The sequence below is a fragment of the Helicoverpa zea genome, chromosome 16, assembly GCF_022581195.2.
Source record: "Helicoverpa zea isolate HzStark_Cry1AcR chromosome 16, ilHelZeax1.1, whole genome shotgun sequence".
NCBI classification, from domain to species: domain Eukaryota; kingdom Metazoa; phylum Arthropoda; class Insecta; order Lepidoptera; family Noctuidae; genus Helicoverpa; species Helicoverpa zea.
The window spans coordinates 10,315,895-10,338,552 of NC_061467.1; the positions used below are offsets into that span (position 1 = coordinate 10,315,895).

The 22,658-nt window shown below is 35.2% G+C and overlaps 1 protein-coding gene across 2 annotated transcripts; it reads right to left on the reverse strand.

Moving 5' to 3' along the window:
• Positions 1–163: 163 nt before the first annotated feature.
• LOC124637529 (glycoprotein-N-acetylgalactosamine 3-beta-galactosyltransferase 1-like) lies at positions 164–21,488 on the reverse strand. 2 transcript variants are annotated; one of them, XM_047174042.1, is made up of 9 exons: positions 21,308–21,488; positions 13,362–13,492; positions 9,898–10,130; positions 7,401–7,539; positions 5,045–5,141; positions 4,484–4,610; positions 3,195–3,349; positions 2,173–2,232; positions 164–1,606 (listed from the first exon to the last, which is right to left on the reverse strand). In XM_047174042.1, exons 1-9 carry the CDS (start codon positions 21,311–21,313, stop codon positions 1,433–1,435), a joined length of 1,122 nt encoding a protein of 373 aa, XP_047029998.1. In that variant the 5' UTR covers positions 21,314–21,488; the 3' UTR covers positions 164–1,432. The 2 variants fall into 2 exon arrangements, with proteins under 2 accessions (XP_047029998.1, XP_047029999.1); XM_047174043.1 differs by lacking the exons at positions 2,173–2,232; positions 21,308–21,488 and adding an exon at positions 14,778–15,308.
• Positions 21,489–22,658: the final 1,170 nt, after the last annotated feature.

Here is a 22,658-nt window from a genome sequence, read left to right on the forward strand (position 1 = left end):
TATAACTTTGTAGTTAACCAATTTATATTTGTTTCTAGTAATAGAGATTATCTATATTTTCAGTGATTGTAACATTACGAATTCTATATGATCGTAACACATGAAATTCGTTTTTTTTTACAGAAAACATGAAGAATTACTATTTTATTATTTATTTTTTTGCGTTGTAAAAGCTATATCAAGACTTTCGTTATACAGAGACCAAATATTTCGATTTATAAAAGTAATAGGACAGAATTTAAAATCAGACTAGAACAAGTTTTTTTGAAAGGCAAGAATTCATTAATAAGTTTTTACCCGACTGCCAAGAAGGGCAAAAACCATTATCGAAGGAATCTATGTTTTTTTTACTAATTATCTATTCGAAGGCCATATAAACTAACCAGTGTAGTATTCGCTGGGTGCGCAATCATTGCGCTAACTTGCGCATTTCCCAAGATATTATAGAAATGAAAAAGAAGTTGTTCTTTATCTAACTATTGTGTTTCGTCTGCTTTTTGCCCAATATACCTACTATGAACATTTCAATTCATGGTTCTCCCACCTCATACTGATTACGCCCTTGTGATGGGAAATTATCAAATGACCCCTCCCACTGTGGGTGCAGCGTGAGGGAGTGTCAGACTCTTACTGACTAAAACCCATCATGTTCCTTCTTAAGCCCTTTATGTACCAGGACCGCGGTAACAATAATCCCGCAAGCCCCGGCAGGCCTACTATGCACCCAGCGAATAGTCACGTATAAAAAGTGAGAGCCTCCTTTTTTCTGAAGTAAAAACATGTTACGTAAGTTAGATTTTTCAGACGCTACTGTACATTTACAAATATTATGCCGTTTTGTTTACTTAGTTTAGGTAATGTTTATATTAATTTACTAATTACTAATATTCTTTACAATATAAAATCCCAAATATACATATACACATTTATCTACAAGTATAGATTTTTTCTTTAGACAAAGCAGTCATTTCGGAATGTTTTGTATTTTTGAAAACAAATAGTTTTTTGGTAACACTGAATACAAAAGACTTAGGAAGTCTAAAAGTAAAGAAATTTCAAATAAATAATATGGCACCGTGATATTTTTTGATATGACGATTTCAAATTGACACTAAAATATTGGCCTATTTAGGTTAAGTTCACCAACAACTTAAACTTTTGTTTTTATAAAACAACTGTTTAAATATTTTTCTTTTTCTATTTTCAAAATAAACAATTGTTTTTAGAAAAAAATTGGACTTTTATTTTGTCAGTGAACTCGGGTCTAAATTGTTTTTGTTTTAATAAATAAAATGACAATGGCAGTTAAATTCAATGAACTATATACCACGTATTTCAAACTGTTTATCAACATTTCCCCATTTTTCTGTTTTTTTTTTCCTACAACTTTATGATATTTTTCTTTTTTATATTATATCCAGTGTTACAAAACCTAACGGTTTTCAATATCTTTAGTATCGTTACCCCTCAACAGTTTGGGCATAATGCCGCTCCCGTACTTAATGCCGTATGGACGCAAATGATATATGAGGTAGTCAAGCACATACATTAGTTCGGGCCCAACGTAGTGAAAGGACACCGCGTGGTCTGAACAGCAGTCTAGACCCTGGAAGAAAATTTAGGTATTTAGTTTTTATACGTTCATAAACAAATATGTTCTTTTGCATATATCTGTAATAGGGTTGTTTCCAATTTTCGGTAATCTATTTAGATAGCTTCTAAATAATTTTAAGATCACCCGTTCTGTAATTTTTTGTCTCAAATCTTTTTATTTTTTATGTATTACATTTTTTTCTATTTTTCTTAAAATATTGCTCAGAAAACGCTAGATCACGTGACTGTGACGTCACTGCTCACTATTCATTCCTTTACATTAAAGTACATCTGACGAGAAAAAACTAACATACTAACTAATTGATTTCTTAATTTTAATAATGTATTTTTATAAAATAGCCACAAAAACTATAATATTTTATACATGTAAATTATTTTTATACATTTAGCACAAACTTAAAATAACTATTTGAGTTTTGAGTTGTTTGTTGTTTGAGTAAAATGAAACGGTGCAAAGAAACGTAAAGTTTGTGTTTATTTATATTGAGGTTATGTTTGTGTCAGCGTTCGAAAAGATTTGATGCTGTTTCAAAAAACTTTAATTAAATGAATACCTACAAGGTTTATGTTGTCCGAGACTTCACGATCATTAGTGCTCCAAATAAACTGTTCCACATTCTGCTGAATATAAATCTTGGTTATTGGCAAAGAATTGAGCGACCATAAAACTCTTGGCAGATTGGAACTATCAGCTTTCATAAATCCCTTCTCCATAATTCTTTATCAGTTGTATCATTTAAATGCAATTAACACATAGAACTTCACAAAAGCAAATAAACGAAACATTAAAATTCTGAGGTTATTTCGGTTTATATATCTGTCACTGTCAAATACTTCAAAATACTTGTCATTGTCAAATATGGAAAGGATGACGTCATCGGTCTCTTCTCGTCGTTTTTAATGGCGTGACGTCATAGGCTCTAAATTTAAATTTCATAAATTAATAAAAAAAATATATGGTCAGATAAATAATATAATCTAGCTTGGTTTTGTAAACTTTCGGTGCATTTATTTATTTTTAACCAAATAAATACTAGGAAACAACCCTATTGTATAGTTACCCGCACGGATAATGAGCTCTCAGCGGAGGAGTGGAGATCGCTTTGCGCACTGTACACATAAGGCAATAAAGGGCTCAATATCCGTGCCGATAACGTCGGTCAAAATGCAACGTCATTATAATTACAACTAGCTTCCGTCAGAGGTTTCACTCGCGTCCCGTTGGAATCACTTCGCGCACCCGGATAAAAGTCAAAAGCCTTTCTCAAAATGACGTTAAAAGGTGCAGCAGAAATTAGGAGCTATATTTTGGGTGTTATGAAACACTTAACTCCGTTTCATTCAAGAGTGGTCTCCAATCTTATAAAGATAGATTTTTGTTTGTTTGCCAGAATCTCAAAAACCGGACCGATTTGTTAGTACTTTCAGTGGTAGATAGACTAGATATTTATCGAGGAAGGCTCTAGACTACTTTTTTCCGGGTGCGCGAAGAAAATTCTAGAACTGCTGGCGGAAAAGCTAGTCATGACTATCTGAAGTCCTAAAGTGCAAGATAAACAATTAGATTTGTAATAAGTTACCTCATCAGTAGGATAAAAGATGTAGTTCCAGTACCAAAAGTCCTTGTCCCTATTCGGGAACAGATGGTCTTGCGGTACAAACGGGAAGAAACGGCCGCGGTGCAACTCGTCGCGGGAGTCCATTGCGCGGACGCCGATTTTGTCCAGACATTTACCTAAAAATAAATTCAAATGTCATTTATATAGTGTTATTGAGATAAGAAATTCACAAAATCTAATTTTGGAAAAAAATGACCAATTTATTTATAGCCCTAAGGTGATCTTCACACTGCCCCGCATCACGCTGCATCTTGGGTGTCGACGCACCTACGCGCGTTCCTGCGGGAGTGCAGATCTGCATCATCGTGCGGGTTTTTCACGCACTCACGCGCGTAGGTGCGTTTTGTAAATTCGCGCACAGCGAGTTCCATTTTCAAATATACACGTCACGCCCATTCAAAATCACGCGCGGCATTGCGGGATTCAGTGTGCCATACCTTGCGTCTCGCCCCGCACCTACGCGCGGGGGTGCGTGTTTCTCCGCATGTATGTGCGTGATCCGCATGAACGCGCGTGGATGCATTTTCAGTGTGTTGGACTATGCGTGTTTTCCATACAAACGGAGATATTTCCATACAACGGAAAAAAACGCATCCACGCACTACGCTGCATCATGCGGGGCAGTGTGATAATCGCCTAAAAAATCGAATAAGAAAATCGGCTTTTGTTTTTCCATGCCGCATACATAACAAGTTCTTTTTTGTTTTGAAAGGGACGTGAAATTGGTGGGTCCCAGCTATCGTTTGAACATCCCCGCAGGCGTTACTGCACGTCAGAAGCCGGAGAGTCTTACCATTACCAAGGGATACCGAGTTACCCGGGTAACTGGGTCGAGGAGGTCAGATAGGCAGTTGCTCCTTGTAAAACTGACACACAGCTGCACCCAGTTAAAATTATTTACAGGTTGTTTATTTATTTATGTAAATTTACTTTACGTTGAAATACTGATGGAGATATATACCATAGTGGAAAGAGTAAAAACTACTTTTATCTAGCTGCATGATATAGTACCACATAAAAAATCGGAAAAACAGTTAGTTGCGCCTGATCTCTCTCCGGTGGTGTCGGATTGCCGTCCCATCAGGCTATGAGAGTGAAGGAATAGTGAGTGCACCTGTGTCCAAGCAAATGCTCGTGCACTGTAATATGTCCTGCGCAGTTGGCTAATCTCCTTACATGAGAACAGCCGCCGTAGCTGATAATCGGCTAGGAGGACATCATCATATATAGTTTATTTTATTATATCTCACCCATCTCAGCATCCTCAGCGCCACGGTCCCCCGCGTTACACAGTTGTGGTGTCGGCAGCGCTTTGTTCACGAACCGGTCCAAAGCTTCCCTGCTTAGCACGTAGCCCGCGCCGCCGCTCATGTAGCCCTGAAAGAAAAGTATTTTTTTTAACATGCTAAAATGTATAAGAAAGGAAAAACACTTAAATAAATTGGTAATAGGGTAGAGTATACCTAACAGGGTAATGTATACCTAGGATAAGGGTGCTTTTTTGTTACTGAATAAATTTTGCAATTAAAAAAAAAAACACTATCAATTAGATCCTGGCTCCCTTTAATTGATGGAGAGTAGTGGTACAAAAAACGGATTTTTGAACAAGGGATTACTTTGGACAATTGTAGTGTTTTTAAATCGTCAATCACAGCAGGCTTGATCAAGAATCATCGCATAGACTCCAAAGTCTAGCGCACCGGATCTTTTAAATAAACAACCGAATTTCTTCGCCCATTCCTTTCTTCAGTGGAATCACTAAACAACGTTACTAGGTATTTAAGATATTTCCGAATAAAACCGGTACAAACCTGTGGTGAAAAGTGCTTGAATCTACACCCGAAGTAGATGGGGTCTCTGCTATCGTAGTCAGCCAGCATGTATCTTAAGTTCTCCACGACCACGTATCTGAAAAAATAACTCTCATCAATTATAGAGGCATTATCATAAATATTATTCTTATTTCTAAAATATTCAATTTGGAATAATTTGTTAATTTTTAAAACGACATCTAAAAAAATTTGGTCCTCAGATTGATGTTGTACCTTCGCGATTATTGATGTTGTACCTTCGCGATTATCTCACGTTTGGCTGAATCAATTTTGTTGCGGTTTTCAGGTTATATTATAGGTTCATTATTAAGTTTTATAAAACTTAAATAAAAGTAGATATTAATCAAAAGTTTTTCAATCATCTGCCTAAAACAGAACAGACGAAAAATAGCATTTTTTAAAGTCACTCATTTAACCTTAGTTCTACCAACATTCCTACGTACTTTAAAACACAACAGCTGTTTCATTCAAAGGGACAACAAAGACACCTTGGAAATTACCATAAATTAACCACAGTTTGTTACCAACATTACAACGAAACAAACTACAAATTACAGCTGTTTGTCCATAGCGTAGTTTTACAATAGTTTATCAAAACGAACGGAAATTACAATGGTAATCTCAGACAAAGGGGCCGACAATTTGTCATATATTTTATACAAATGGAATGAATGAAATTGGAATATGGTGATGTGTTTTTATTAGATAACGATCGACATATTAGGTGTGCAGGCGTAGTTTTACGCTAGCTGTTTTATACTAAACTATAGCTTTTGCCAGTGGTTTTACCTGCGACCTGTGGGAAATTAAGTATGTACTCTAAAAGTAAATGGGCTATCTAACACTGAAAGACTTTTGACCAGTATTTGCTGATATTATATATTATTATTATATATAAACAACTCCAGCTTTACAATATTAGTACATATATTATGCACATAAAGATGATTACCAAATTAAATCTTTATTCAATGATACAATGAGTCGTAAGATACAAATACAAAATTACTACTACAATAAAGGATTACGCAATCGCTTTCAGTTTCAAACTCCTAATAACAAATTAGATCAATATTTGTTTAGTAATTGCGTATAGTTGTTCAAATTGTGGGCTGTTTGAGCAACTGTTGTCAAGTTTATCGCATTACGGCGTCAGAATTCTAATGGGGGAATTATAATATTGATAGAATTGGTAATACAAATGTTAGATGAAGCGAAAATTATTGTCTGGCTTAGGAAAACCTTGCTATAGTGACAATTTATCTAATGGGTGAGTCTTTACATAGCAAAATCCTTTAACTTCGGACGAGAAATAGATAGATAATCAACCGAATTCGAAGTCATATTGAGGGTCCGTTTTGAATGCCAACTGCTGACCGCACACACTGCATAAAATCGGCACAGACTGCATTGAATCGGCCACAGCTGGACTACTGGTCTGGTTTTTTTTTTTCGTATTTACATGAAATCGTTTTGGTTCGGAACGGCAGCAGTACATAGGTACAGTTACCGGCACGGATGTCGAGCCCTGACCTTCACCTGCGCAGAAGCGATTTACTGCCTTATTGCCTTATGCGTACGGGTGCGCAAAGCGATCCCCACTCTTCCGCCGAGAGCCCGACATCCGTGCCGGTAACTGTACAGTCGTTGTAGTCGGCAGCTACCGTTCAAAACGCATCTTAAAAGGTTGTCATTTCATAATTACAGCTCATCTTATTTCATAAGATCAGCCGTTACGGAAATCACATTCGCTTCGTCCCTCTACGGTTAAGGAATAATAACACTAGAGAAAACCTTGACAAAGATATTACGTATTATTATTTAAAACAATGGCAACACGACCGTATCTAAACGGGGATCATGTGTTTTCATATGGTAATACTAGATAATGTAACTCCTTGGTTTAAGAAAACAATGATCAGCTTCCACGTTTTCTAGGTTAAGGGTGTAGGTATTGTGAAATTTTTGTAAGAAAGAAGATGAAATAAATCCAATAAAAATAAAAAATCTTAAACAAGCATTAGATTTTCGCAGTTTAGATAGTATTTTGACATCTAAATATCTTAGAGAAATTGTTTTTTGGGCATTTCCAAAGTAATTTAAGCTCCAAGAAAATTTTATTTTAGTTTTTTTTTTTGCCATAGATGTGATCTTCTAAACCGTTAATCAGTTCTGCTAAATAGTGCACACATTTTCTTGCTTTCTTTCCTTCTTCTTTTCTTCCTGTTCTGTTCCATTTCTCTTTGTCAACCTTCATACTATACATACACATTCTCTTATTCAAGTCATTGCGATTAACACATAGTTTTCTTATAAAATCAATAAAATTACTTACGTATCATCATCAGCCTTAAGGAACCAGTCGGCTTCTCTCCTATGGTGCTCATAAACGTATCGGAAAGCTGCCTTCGTTTTAGCCCATAGAAAGTCTCTTCCTTCATCCACTGGTAGCCTTATTGCTGGTAATGACTCATCTGGAAATAAAGAACTTTAGATAAAATACAAAGAAATCGGCCAAGAGCGAGTCGGACTCGCGCACGAAGGGTTCCGTACCATTATTTATAAAACGGACAAAAAAATCACGTTTGTTGTATGGGAGCCCCCCAAAATATTTATTATTGTTTTCAGTATTTGTTGTTATAGCGGCAAGAAAAATACATCATCTGTGAAAATTTCAGCTCTCTCACTATCACGGTTCATGAGATACAGCCTGGTGACAGACGGACCTACGGACGGACAGGGGAGCGAAAACAATAGGGTCCCATTTTACAGTTTGGGTACGGAACCCTATAAATGAGAGTGGTTACACACGTGCTCGTTTCGTATGTGCTTTATAAATACGCTTCTTCCTTGAATGTACTGTTAAAACATTGGACTCAGTCACTATTGACAGTATAGGATCAGAAAGGTGGCTTATCTGTAGGGAAGAGATTTTTGCACGCCGGACATAAAAAGAAACCAAATCAGTTTCTGCAAACATTTGCTTTCAAGGAACATAGATGGTCATTGATGGTGTAATATAGAACTAGATGCTACATAATTATGTATGTTACAGCCTTTTTATCGTCCCACTGCTGGGCACAGGCCTCCTCTCACATGGAGAAGGATTGAGCATTAATTATATCAACATTTTATTCATTCCAATTTGACAAATAAGCTAACAACTGGACCGCGGACCGCGTTGCAATATTTTTTATCTAAATGTCAAAATGGGGTCATTTATCCGCACCTTGGAGTCAGTTGCATCATCCAACTGTTTGATAGATAACCCAATAATTTATATACTATCCCTACATATTTAATTTAATTAAAACACTGTGAATGTATAAAACATTCACATTGTATATTGTATAAAAATTGCAATAGCAAGTTGACATAATGCACAAGTGGTGTAATTAGGTATTAATTAACACAAATAAACTGTTTTATTAATATTAACATAACCTTTTAACCTTCTGTGACACTTTAAAATTATCAACATTTAAATTAAAAACGTTCTTCAAACGCCCCTCTTTACAAGCTTAATACTTAGCTGCCAGTCAAATTTGAAAATTATTTCAGTGTTAGATGGCCCATTTAGCAAAACTACTTTGAGCGAATTTGTACCCTAAAAACGCAAGTGAAACCGCTACAAATTGCCTGTGTTTAATATAGGTCTTGTATTCATATCAAGACAAGGCAAGTGTCAATTAAAACGCTCTATCGGACAAGTATTGTGCTATCAACAGTACATTCCGATAGCACACAATATGTGTTTGTTTGTCAACAATGAACTTAGTTCCATTTTATCTTGAGACTTGCGATCACTGTACTCGGTTTGGGGTTCCTCAGACTTAGAAATGGCATAGAAAAAACCAGTTTACTTGAACCAGTGTCTGAGAAATTCAACTTGCCGCAACCAGATTTGAGTAGACTAAATCCTTTCTTAGACTGTAGACCAGGGACTGAATAACCGAAAAAATACTGGTTAAAACGGTAAGCGGTATGACGTCATACCTTTAAATTTCGATACCTTAAAGAAACGGTACCGGTTTATTTTGGGATCGTAATATTGCGGTATCATTATTTTTTTTAGATATTTAAATAATAAAATTGAGGTTTTCTTTGTATCCTGCCGCCCGCGCTCGTTAAGAAATGACGTCGACAGCTCGCTTTCTTAGATTTTTTTTGGGTACCGAAATTATTTCGGTTAAGGTACTAGTAATGTATGGGTATATTTTTTATCGGTACCACAACCGTTATTCTCTACCTTTTTGGGTCTACCCCTAAATCAAAACTGTATCGTAATTCTATACCGGTACCATACCCTTATACCTTTACCGTTTTCAGTCCCTGCTGTAGACTATCTGAGTATCAAGCTGCATCAAAATCGATTCACTAGTTCTAGCGTCAAACCGCGTGAGACAGACAGAGATGCTTTCCCTTTTCAGTAAGGACACACTTCTTTTTATGTCTGATGTCGATCAATGTCACACGGTCAATAGTGTGTTAAGAACAATGGTTGATTGAACTAATGACTAATTAGCAAAAACACTTGTGAACTTCAAACACAAATACCTATAGGTAATTATGTAGACAATAAGTTTTTGCAAATAAAGTTTTATATTCATACAGAAAAAATATTGTTTTTGTTATAATAGAGCAAATATTTTTCAGTGCTATTTGAATAACGCTTCATTCCAAACATGTTTTTCTCATTAATTATTATGCAGCTGAGAGTTAGTTTTAGCCTGGTTCTTTGGCTGCGTCATGATCCAGCATGGTACCCTCACCCGTTTGGCCAGCTCATCAGACATGGATCTATCTTCATCTCTATAAGGAAGTGCACTTACCATCACCACTGCTCATGAACAGCAGTTTATTGCACCTCTTTCCCCACGTGGCCTTCACATGCTTAGCCTTAGCCTCATGGTTCTTCGGCTGCGTCATGACCCAGCATAGCACCCTCACGCGTTTAGCCAGCTCATCGGCTATGGATCTGTCTTCATCTTTATGTGCTGGCTCGTCAACGCCGTGGTCGCTTATAGAAGTTATTGGATGCTTATCTAGATCTCTTATTGATTCCCTGGAATTTATTATGGAGGTGGTTAATTTTTGTGGAAGCCTAGAGAACTGGATAAAATAAGGGTGTATTTTGATTGGTTTTCTTTATTACTATGTATGATGTAAATTTTATTCGGGACGAGTCCTGTAAGATTTGTCATCGACTCGAATTTACTTTTGTCTTTTATTTGTACTCAATTTTGCAAAAGATTGTTTAAAAAATACTGAATGGAACGTTGACAAAAAAAAGCCTATAAAATGTTGACTTAAAATGTTCGAATTATGGTGATTAAACTCTTTAAATGCTTAGATAGTAGAAATGTGATAAGTTTCCAATATTTATTTTCTATGTGTGTTACATAAACATTGTTAAACGATTAGCAAATATAATTTGGGAAAATGTAGATACAGTCACTAAATTGATAATCGCTATTTTATAAAAAAATAGCAACTCTTTTTCTAAACACAAATAATGCTAGTTACTGTACTTATGCTTACTATTAAAGTGACCCACAAACACTATGATATCATTCTGCATTATTGATGTTGTGAGACTTGCGGCTCGAGGCATGAAATAAAGCATTGTTACACCTATGTAAATAAAAAACAACTGTGATAACTCTCGCTAACGTAATAAATATGAAATAACAATCACATTTCTACTATACTATAGGTACATTACATTATTTTCAAAATTCCATTCCACATTTTTTTGACTATAAAGTACGAAAATAATAGATAGAAATCCACTAGCTACATAAACATATGAAAACCTAGGACTAAATGGTTCAGCAAGCGCCCAAACGCGGCTTAGCCATTCAAAAAGCATGGAAATGATAAAAAATATAAGAAAAACAAACTACCCACGCTAAAATAAAACATTTCTACAGCTAACAATCTTCTACGTTTTCATGAACAAAAGAATAAGGCTAGAAGAAACGTGTAACTAATAAATAAATTAAAAGAAAAGAAAAACAATAAAAACTTCTAAGAAACTCTTCTATCAGTCAAGCTATACAGATATTTTACATAGATAAGGCTACATCAGTCATTCAACTTTATTTTTATAGATACAAGCCCTCAGCTCTCTAAGACCCATGTTGGAAACACCACCCATACGCACAAAACGTAGGAATATTTCTATTATGTTTACAGCTTAAGAGTGGAACCTTGTCAGATTCGTATATTTCCAGATCACCACAATAGGCTTCTTCAAGAAACTATTGAATTGGTTACTCCTAAGCGTGCCCCATTTTCAACCAAACCGGCTCTTGTTATCAGGCAAGATTTTGATCAAATACTATACGCATCTCAAAAAACGTTGCCGTTCCGAAGTCAGACATTTAACGCTGCGCGCATCCCCACAGAAGTTTCGTTAATAATACAGTAACAGCCAACTTCAGAGAGGCATAGTTTTTTTAATAGCAAGTCAAAGTACTTTGGTTTTTTTTCTACATGAAAGCTCTGTCCTGTGTTTAATCTCTTCGATGGTGAGAATAGCCTAAGTATGTGTAGCCTTCACAAGAGGGGCTTCACATCCCTTTCAGACAGCAAATAATGTTATCTGCTAGCTAAAAACAATGTAAAGCTAGCCTTGAAGCCAAGTGGTCAATAACTACACTGATAAGTAATGCAGGCCAGTGAACGTCAACATTTAATGATAACGCACGATTTGTATGTAATGCCCTCGGTTTATTCTGTTCAAAATTATGTTCAGAAGTCTTATTATGAAGCTCTTTTGGTGCGGTACCTATGCCTAATGTGCCTAAGGAAAGGTTCGTATATGAAGGAAAATGCGCAGGGTATTGTCGGTCGCGTTACGCCAAAACAGACAAATATTCGTTAAAACATTCTATAATTCACACCTAACCGATGATGCGTTAGTGCATCGATCATACATTTACGATACGCTCGACGCATTTTCCCTCAGATATGAACCTTCAATAACACCTGCACTATCTAAGACCTACATGCGTGGGGAAACACTGGGTATCCAAAATTTTAAGTCATCATCTGCCATCGATTAGCCAAGATTATTGGCCAAACCTCCACTAGCTTCTCGATTAAGCATTTGAATTTGGATAGCTTAAATTGTGATTCTAAAAATACATTTCTAACGTTTGAGAATCACTTGCCAATAATGACACTCAGTGAACATTATTTTATTTCTCTGTAAAACTATTTCACAGAAAACTTTATTTAATTTTTTTACTACGATAAAAAGGTTGCCTTCGTTGCCTACCTATCTAATAAAATTTACATATAATTAGTATAAACGGGTTATGTAATTAATATTTTTGTGCCTAGATAAGTACTTTTGTACCTAAATACCTGGAATTACTAAACTGCTATCATTTGGGGCATACGCATTTGCATAACTTAAAACTAGTTGGCCTATCACTGAGAGCTCGTGACTAGCCTGAAAACCTGATAATTTTGAAGATGAACAGAATTTTGTATTGTTACACTTTTATCATTTTTTTTACCATGTTTCATGAATACATATTGCAGTAACTTGTTTTACGGTTATTTTAAATAGATATCGAAATAATTTCAACTCAACTTTCGCTTCGTATGATGTTTTTTTTATGGACGAAATAGTTGTATTCAGCCCGCATAGTGTATTCACTATTACATTTTGAGTGACGTCATAAAACAATAGATACGTAATTGTACCCTTATTTGTACATTATCGATAATCCCAGAGTATACGAACATAATGCTAACAGAGCCAACCAAATATACCAATGAGAACCGCGAGATAAAACTAATCCTGGTATTACCTACATTATTAAGAGCCAAACAATAATAGCGTACAATCTTCGTTTTCTAAAATAGCTACTAGCGATGCAAGTTTTTAAGTTTTAGCAATAGGTACACGATAAATAACTGTAGCTACCAATAAATATATACAGGTTCTTAATGATAATTGCGATAACCTGTGATAATTGGATCATTATTAAATAGAATCACAGGCACAGCACTAAATGCTAGGCACTCGAATTCTTGCGGCGTTCAAAAATACATTTTTTATAAAAAAATATTCATTGCATGAGGGATATCGGTCAATATTTTTGCAAAATATTCATTTAATAGATACCTTTTAACATTTTAATAAACAAATACAAATATTTGCAAAAAAATGCCCTAATTATTTACAAAATTAGCGTACTGACATGCCATGCAACATTTTCAAAAAAGGAACGACAGAAATAAGGCGCCATGCGACATGCAAAATACAAGATAGAGTTACCTGTACTTATGAAAAGCAATTTGCCGGTGGAATCCATTCGATGTTAACAGTATGTATGCAAAACTAAATCCGGCAGACATCCCAATCACCAGCGTTAAAAAGAAACGTCGACCCATCACCCGACCTTCTGCCTGCACATTATAGTAATACATAGCTCAATCTACGACCAATTTTTTTTTCAACTTTTTTTTTACTTGGTCTTAGACTGTTCGCGCCAACGTGTCTACGCGCCGAGTCGTCGAAGCTACTCCACTACTCGTATTTCATAGCAATTAGACTTTGTCAATATTTCCATACAATTTATTATCGAGTGCGATCACAAAGATAGAAAAATAGTTGTAAATAAAAACGTTCGCACGAGCTCTGTTCGTAACAATTGTGAGTTATGAGAAGTACTATTTGGTTCATACGGACAATATTTGCGTCATATGTTTAAACAATAATTGATTTTGTGGTCTTCTTCTTACATTGAAATTGAATGGATTTAGAATTAATTTAGGCACGGTTATTAGAATTTAGAATTAATTTTTACATTGTGTGGTTAAGTATGCTTAGTTTTTTTAGTAAGATTAGTGTGAGTGAGTATAGCAAGAGTTGGCAAAAACAGTGAGTGTTTTTTCATCAAATTCTACATACGCTGATTTTCACGAGTGTTTAATTGGAACAAATCCAGTTTACTTGCATTTTAGTGCACTTCAAACCATGCACGAAAGTGTGACAAATGTTACTAAATTTGTAAACTACAAAAAAAAATACAGGACATGGAGTAGGTATTTCCAGACAGGAACTTGGCTGAAATGTATGCTGTTTTAAAAACATTGCTTAAAAAGTCAATGTGTTTTTTTTTTGCACAAATGAATACCAAACGTTCGTTTTTTAAATTCAGCTAGACTAGTGTTCTAGTAAAATCACAGCATATGAAGTGCCTATTAAATTTATTATTCGTTACTAAATGGCGCAGCCGTTATCAATCTAGCACCTACAGGAAGACATCATCGTTCATTAGGTATATTTGACCAACTTGCACACAATTTAATATTTTATTGTCCAATGGTACCAATTTGGTCTCGTTGACGGCCTAGTTTTGAATCATAATAATACGAAAGCTATATTAATAAATTAATGACGAATCATCATTTTCAATGTAAATAATTTTACGTTATTTTTTTAATAAGTTTTTTTTACATACTGCATTATTATTATTGTAACTTAATTTTAGAGTGGAAAAAAGTCACTAATATTATTAATAAAACTTTTTAACTTTACCCAATTAACCAATACACAATTTGCGGCGTTTTTTTCCATTATATATTTATTTTTCTAAGCAAAAACTGCTGTAACGTTTTTCTCTACAGGTTTTTTTTTTTTCAAAAATAAACACTGTATTTTTCAACGACTCGTTACGTAGACACTTACTAAATAAATGTACGAGGATCTCAACATTTTGAACACCAGATGTGCTACCACTTAGCCACCTGCACGGCAAATGTAACACATATCCAATACATCACAACACATATATTGTCCTTTTGTTTGTTTGTTTGTTTATCGTCTACTCATTTGTTTCTTAACCGGTTGGAACCATGTTGTCATTTTGCTGACTGAAAAATTGTTGTAATTGACATTACGCAATGTATTTTTTTTTTTTTTGGTAGTAAGTACTTGCTAGTTAGTCGTTAAATTGTAGCGTTGCGTTTTAATAGCCTTATTTTATAAGCTTAAGGCAAAGTTTACTATTTCAGGTTTTTTGTTGAATTCTTTTAACGACAATTTGTGGTTCCTTAGACGAACAAGGGGACACATATGCGATAAAACTTGCAAGTTTTTTCGTAAGTAAAAAAGCGAGGCGCGTTATAACTATTAAGTTCAAATTTTTTTTTTTTTTTTAATTGGAATTAAGAGGACAATTATTTGACTATGAGCTGATATTAAATATAATAATAGTAATATTGAGCCCCGCAGGGCATCTGAGGCGGATGACGGGGAGTAGCGACCCCGCGGGGCTATATATCCGAGTGCTCCAGGGAGAGTATACTGTCCCCCACCTCCGGCTTGCCGGAGTGGTTTCCCCATTCCTAGTCCATTAGCATCCCATCACAATAGCCTAAGTAGTTTTCATCCATAGTTAGCAATAGTTTAGCACAGAACCGGGGATTGTCCTTGGGTACATTTCTATAGTGTATACAGGGATAATCGTCGGTTTTGTGTTACCATTTCATTAAAGTTGTCTCAAAAGGGCTTCAGCGTGTTGGCTTCGGCCCCACGTTCGCCTTCCAAAAATCCGGGACTCTGTAGTCCCGAGGTCAGAAAGAGACATACAAATAGTAATATTGATAGGCTCTAGCCTTTGAAGGTAAAAGGTAAAACTATTTCGAAAATAGTATAGGTAATAGTTTAGGTAGGAAAAATATCGATATTATGAGTAGAACCAACAGGTAAAATAAATAATTAGATGCCGAAACCAAATACATTAGGAATAAATTGTGACAACTCTTCCCTGTTGCCACATCTAAATTCTCACCAACTTTTTTGGTCCTGCATATTAATATTGGAGACCAAGATTAAAATGCAACGCCACAATTTTCCTTAAGGCTTAATTTTTTTGCCACAATCTAATTGAATATTTAATACAAAAAACCACAGCATGATTCCAAAAGATTTTCCCTAACTGAACAAAATATACAATACATACAATATTTTTAGTTTTGGCTTCCAATTCAGTATATCCTTCAGCCATCATGACTTTTGTATAATTGCCAATTGAAATTACAAGACCGGTCTGCAGTTAATGAAATGTATTTTATTAGCACTAAAATTGTTACTTTATGCATATGGCTGGCAAGCCTTAACTATCAGTTTTCTATTAAAACTTCAAAAGTCATCATTCAACAGTTGTATTTGCGTATTATTTTTCCTTTTAGCGAGAATAAATATTTAAAAAAAAAAACTCAATCGATTTAGAGTATTTTAGAGCAACTTAATTAAGTTTCGAAATTGCCCGTAAAAACCTTATCGTGTGACCAATTACGTAAAAATCGGCGTGGAATTGCGTGATAAGAACTTTATGGTCTATTTATATACTTTGTACACAATATTTATTATGGCAATATTCATATTTATTATGGAACTCAACATCCCATATTGAATGATAAAAATTTGACTTTATTTCGTATTAGTGCTTTTGCACTGTAATATGTGCTACTCAGCTGGCTGATCTATGTGAGAACAGCCACCGTGGCCGACAATCGGCTAGAACACCATTATTATTATCATAAGTAAATAAAAGTTTGATTCAAAAGCCTACACAGTGTATGTGTTACAAAAAGCTTTTTGTACATTATAAATTTATTATTGTTATAAAACATTCTGCAATGCAATTGAATAACAAATACTCACAAAATTTTAAGCACAGCGGAAACTAATCTCTTTTTTAGTTTTTATCACTAAAATATATTTTTACACATTGAACGTTACACAATTTATGATTAACGGTGTTATCACAATGAACCGCGCTTATTACTTTATGCTCATTGAATGATCTAAATAAAATACTGCAGGAAGTTAGTATGTACATATAAATCTACCATAATTCCTATTTTATTTTAACCCTACAATGCATGATTTTTTTAAATGTTGTCAATTTAATATATGTGGTTTTATATAGTGTCTAGAGATAATAAAAAATAATAATAAAAATTAAACTTGATTAATTTTGAAGATATTTATTTGTTTTCTTCTAACAATTGTTTTCTTTGTTCAAACACAACTAAACACGACACTTTTCGCATAGTATATACATTTTTCCCTTGCAATGTGGATATTTACAGCGTTCTCTTCTCGGTCCATACAGGAAGATGATCAAGTTTGTCCAATCTGACACCTCGAGGGGGGAGGATTGCTGTATTTCTTTTCTTCTTCTCAATCATGTCTTCTATGGCAAAAGACGGTCTTCCTCTTTTTGTCTTGTAATGATGGACCACACCACATACAAAGACTTAGCGATTTCCGCGATGTTGCTGCGAGTTGGTTTATTCTTTTGTTCTCCCACCCTCTTGTGCAGTAGCCAGATATAGTATATGGTGGCAATATCTAGAAAATGGTCAAACAAACGCAGATACCATTTTTAGTGCGCATATTTATTTGTAGGTACTTCCCAAGTAAGGAGTCCAATAAATCTGCTCCCTCCACATGCTGATTATAGATTTGTACTATTTTAGGACAATCCACTTTAATAAATTTTTTGATTTTTTTTTTTGTAATATCGGCTAACCCTTTCAATGGGCTGTTGACCTAACAAGGACGAGGACAAAACAACAGGCTTATTATCATAAAACATCACTATGCCGACTTCCATGCCATCTACTTCAGCTACCCATTCTTCTGAATGCTTTCGTTCTGTTTTAGTACTCTTCAAGTCTTTCAGGGATGGGATTTTCAAATCTTTGCTTAGTCGACCTTTGTTGACCGTTTCCAGTGACTGGATACCTTCTCCTCTCTTCTTCCTCCTTCTTTTCTTTCTTTTATCAACGGTATTATTATTTGACATCCGATTTCTGGTAACTGGCATGAATGAACTTCTACTTGGCATGATGACGTACTTGGCTCTGATATGCTGGCTTGAGGATTTGTTTCGGTGGAGGAGTTCTTTCTGGCGAAGGGACTGTATAGTAAATAGAAGATAATGGAGCATACCTGGTAGGCTCGACATAATTTTCAAAGTCACTATCTGCAGTCATTTGGTCTAAGTTTTATCTGATTTTCGAAATGTCATCATCACTTTCCGCACTCGAAAAGTCTAGACTAGGAGGGTATATCTAAATACTGCTCAATCAACTCATTAGATAGTACCTTCTTCGTCATTATCTGTAATAAAATCCAACCAAAATAACATATAAGAAGTGAACTAATGCATGGTGTACGGTAGACCGCACATCAGTGGTAACTGTCATGCACCTTAACTCGATAGTAATAAGTACGATTTTCCAATAAAACTGTTACCACTGACCTGAAGTTGACTGTACCATATCTGGAACGTTTAAATAAGTGGGTAGATTAGTACATAAAACAGTAATAATTAATAAAATTATCTTACCTTCGTTTAGTATACACTATTTCCAATGTAAACTTATTTTTTTTCACTTAGAAATATTGTTAGAACTATTTTATTTAGATTTTTCAATTTACGTAAACCACGAATTCATATCAATCGTTCAACTTCTGTACGAATCAATACCTATCGATACCTTACGCCATCAAGTGCATACATTTGTCGTTAGTAAACCGTTGCTAAGGGCTTAAAAAATATTCCTTCGGCCAATAAATGACGCTATGTATCTTTAAACAATCAGGAAATTTGTTTATTTTTCTGTACCAGATATGGAACAGTATGCATTGTAGGGTTAAACATCCTCTTGATATAGACGATAACCTTATTTATTATACTAGGTCTGCGCAACAATAAAGTCATAAAAATGTATATGGATTTAATTAATTTATTTTATTTGTATCTTGCAATCAGTCATCAGACTTTGAGCTGAAAGGTATATAGCATATAGGCTTTATTTATGCCCAGTCCCTATAGCAAAAAAATATAAATATGCTTTCCAATGGCAGTTTATCTGTCAGTTACACAAATGGCCATCAAAGTTAAAGCTTCTTTAAATCTATTGCTGACTCTTTCTTTGTCAACAAGATAAAAAGTGTCAGCAATAGATTTATTGAAGCTTTAACTTTGGCTCTTTATGCATCTGATGGTACGTCTGATTATTTATTGAAGCTTTATGTTAGAAAATCTGCTGTTTATTTACTAAACAGTGTATAGGATTTCTGTTGCTTATTTCTTTTTTAGGCCTAACTTGTTTCTGTGTAAGTATCAAGAAACAATACCAATTTGGTTAAGGTATTTTGTGTTAAAATTCCTTAAAACATCGTTCTTAAACTGTCTTGAAACAACTAGTATATTAAATAGATATAAATTAATCAGTCAGGAGCTTTACTTCTGTATTTTGGAAAAACATTGTGTTTTTTCCCAGTTACCATTTAACTTTCCAACCCCAAAATTTAATTTTATGTAACTAATTGTATCACTTGCTTCTTTATTAGTGAAGTCCTCCGAGCCTTTTTCCCAACTATGTTGGGGTCGGCTTTCAGTCTAACCGGATGTAGCTGAGTGCTTACAAGGAGCGACTGCCCTATCTGACCTCCTCAACCCAGTTACCCGGGCAACCCAATACCCCTTGGTTACACTGGTGCTGCTTTATTAGCAATCTAACTAAATTAAACAAGTTACCATTCTATTCTATCTCCTAATTTTTCTAATACCCTTACCTTAAAGCTGTGATATATAAGTAAACACAGGCTAAAGATATTTGTCGTATATTCAAAGAACCATATGAACCAAAAATATCTACTTTAGCCGGTCAGTGGGTCGTCTTAGGGGCGGAGTTGTAGGAGTTGGAGTATACGCTTAGGGGCACTATGAGCAGCAAAGAAAACCAAAAAAAATTTGGGACAGTAAAATTTTCGTTTTTTTTTTTTTCGAAAACTTGCCGATTTTTTTGCAGAATCGGTTTGACCTTGCCTGCAGTAACCATTTACGATCTGAAAAGCATGGTCCTAGGACGCACCGTTTCCGAGTTATGGGCCATTTTCATTTTTCATATTTTTAGAAAATGGTTTATATTTCCAAAATGGTAGCTCGGATGAGATTATTTTCGGGAAAGAAATTGTTGCTCCACTCAAAAGCCATGACATTGTGTAAAAAAACCAGCAAAATTGAGAAAAAAAAAAAAACTCCGAAAATTTTACTAAGTCTTGCGCCCCTAACAATACTCAAGCTGAAACGACGCCCGACACTTAGAAAATTTTTCATGTTGTTTTTTTTTTCTCAATTTTGCTGAGTTTTTTTACACGGTGTCATGGCTTTCGAGTGAAGCAACAATTTGTTTCCCGAAAATAATCTCATCCGAGCTACCATTTTGGAAATATAAACCATTTTCTAAAAATACGAAAAATGAAAATGGCCCATAACTCGGAAACGGTGCGTCGGAGGACCATGCTTCTCAGATCGTAAACGCTTTCTAAGGAGTCACAAAATCAGTTGCTGAAATAAAAATGGTCGAATTCGACAAAAAAATTTTTCCGAAAATTTTACCAAGTCCAGCGGCCCTAACAATACTCGAGCTGAAACGACGCCCGACACTTAGAAAATTTTTCATGTTGTTTTTTTTTTCTCAATTTAACTGTTTTTTTTTTTACACGATGCTTTCGAGTGAAGCAACAATTTCTTTCCCGAAAACAATCGCATCCGAACTACCATTTTGGAAATATAAACCATTTTCAAAAAATACGAAAAATGAAAATGGCCCATAACTCGGAAACGGTGCATCCTAGGGCCATGCTTCTCAGATCGTAAATAGTTGCTGCAGGCAAGGTCAAACCGATTCTGCAAAAAAATCGGCAAATTTTCGGCAAGTCCTTGCTCCATAGTGCCCCTAAGGCTACACTCCAACCACAGCACCACCTACTTGCTGTACCTTACAAAAGAGGTTCTACTACAGTAACACAACTAATCCATGGAGAATCTAATTGCTTTTAAAATTAAATCTGGAATTAGAACTAGTTGGAACAAATCCGAAACATTAGCTGAGAAAGTTAGAAAATCAATCTATGCCCAATCAGAAAGGTATTAACAATGTTAGTTATTAACTAAGAAATACGGAAATTTTATATTAGCACAAGTAACATGAATATACCCCATTGCATTAACTATCAGTGTATTATAGACAAGGGTAAAAATACAAGACTACATGAAATTATTAATATGTCTGGTAGTCTGCTAAAAATACATTATAGAACCTACTGAACTTTAATGTAATACTTTTAAAGTAGTTTTAGCAAAATAATACACAATAGTCGGATTCAGATTGTTATTAGTTTAAACTTACGGTCATCCTGGCTGATTGTTTAGCACTTTAATATACCTTAAAGGACATGTTTCAGGTTGGAAGTTTTGTAATTAATTAACTATTCCATATTTCACTAATATTATGTGCGTAAAGTTATTGAATATTAAAATTTTATTGAATGGCTGGCCATTAGCAACAGTAAAGCAAGCAAACGATACGGCTAAACGTCAACGTCAAGTTGCTGTCAAAAGTATTTTCTTCAAAATCTCGAAAATGGGTATCAGGCTTTCTACCTACCTGATTAATTGAAACAGCTGCGTTCAGCATTAAGAATATGCCAGGATGATTTATTATTACTTGCAATTTACAGCTCAACAAAGAAATAGGAACCAACTTCACGAAGGACTGAAAGGGGAAAAAAGCTTTTCACGTGGTTCTAGAAGTCACTGGTTGTAGGTCCGTCGACTGTTTTTATATTGCCACCGACTTTTAGATATTCTTTTGAAAAAAAAAAAATTAATTGAGAAATTCCTTCTGTGTGAAAAGTCGGTTGAAAATGGATCTGTCCAACGGCATCAGCTTGTCCTCAATCCAGATACCCGGGCAGCCCTAGCCACCAATGCAGCAAACTAAGCAACCACCTGCCACTTAGCTTGGGTTTCCTAGGAAAGCGGTGCCGTCGTATAGCGGCCGCAATATTACGGACGCAAATAGACGGTCGTCTTTACGGTGATGACATGTGGAAAGTTCCACGGCCGTTTTAACACACCGTCATAAACTTTTTTTTTAGTTGTATTATACTTACTAACCTGTTTTATTTAATATTTCTCAAATTTCACGACACCAATTCTGTTTAAAGCTTGGGTTTCCTAGGGAAGCGGTGCCGTCATATAGCGGCCGTAATATTACGGACGCAAATAGACGGTCGTCTTTACCGTGATGACATGTGGAAAGTTCCACGGCCGTTTTAACACACCGTCATAAACTTTTTGTTAGTTGTATTATACTTACTAACCTGTTTTATTTAATATTTCTCAAATTTCACGACACCAATTCTGTTTTAGTTGACTTTTTGTATAATCTTTACTTTTTATATTATTTATTGCTTTGTGGTTACGAACGAAATCTAGTAAAATTTCGTCGTCCTCGCTGCTCCAAGAGTTGGAACTCACTTTTAACGTTGTTCCGAAAAAAAAAAACACAAATACGGATCAAAAAAGCTTCACCGCTTTCAATAAAACGTTCACCAAACCATCTGACACCGACAAGACGGCCGTCATGCAAATGGCGGCACCGCTTTTTGAAGTTACGGTGTCAGTTACCGCTCTCTAGGAAACCGCCCCATTTCGTTTACATAGACAACGTTCTAGTGACGTCATTCACCGCTGTA

Excerpts from the sequence above, each read along its gene's own strand:
- LOC124637529 (XM_047174042.1), bottom strand. Across the intron at positions 7,540-9,897 it reads GTTCATGAGCAGTGGTGATG|ATGAGTCATTACCAGCAATA; the intron begins GTAAGTGCACTT and ends CTTTATTTCCAG. Across the intron at positions 3,350-4,483 it reads CGCTGAGGATGCTGAGATGG|GTAAATGTCTGGACAAAATC; the intron begins GTGAGATATAAT and ends ATTTATTTTTAG.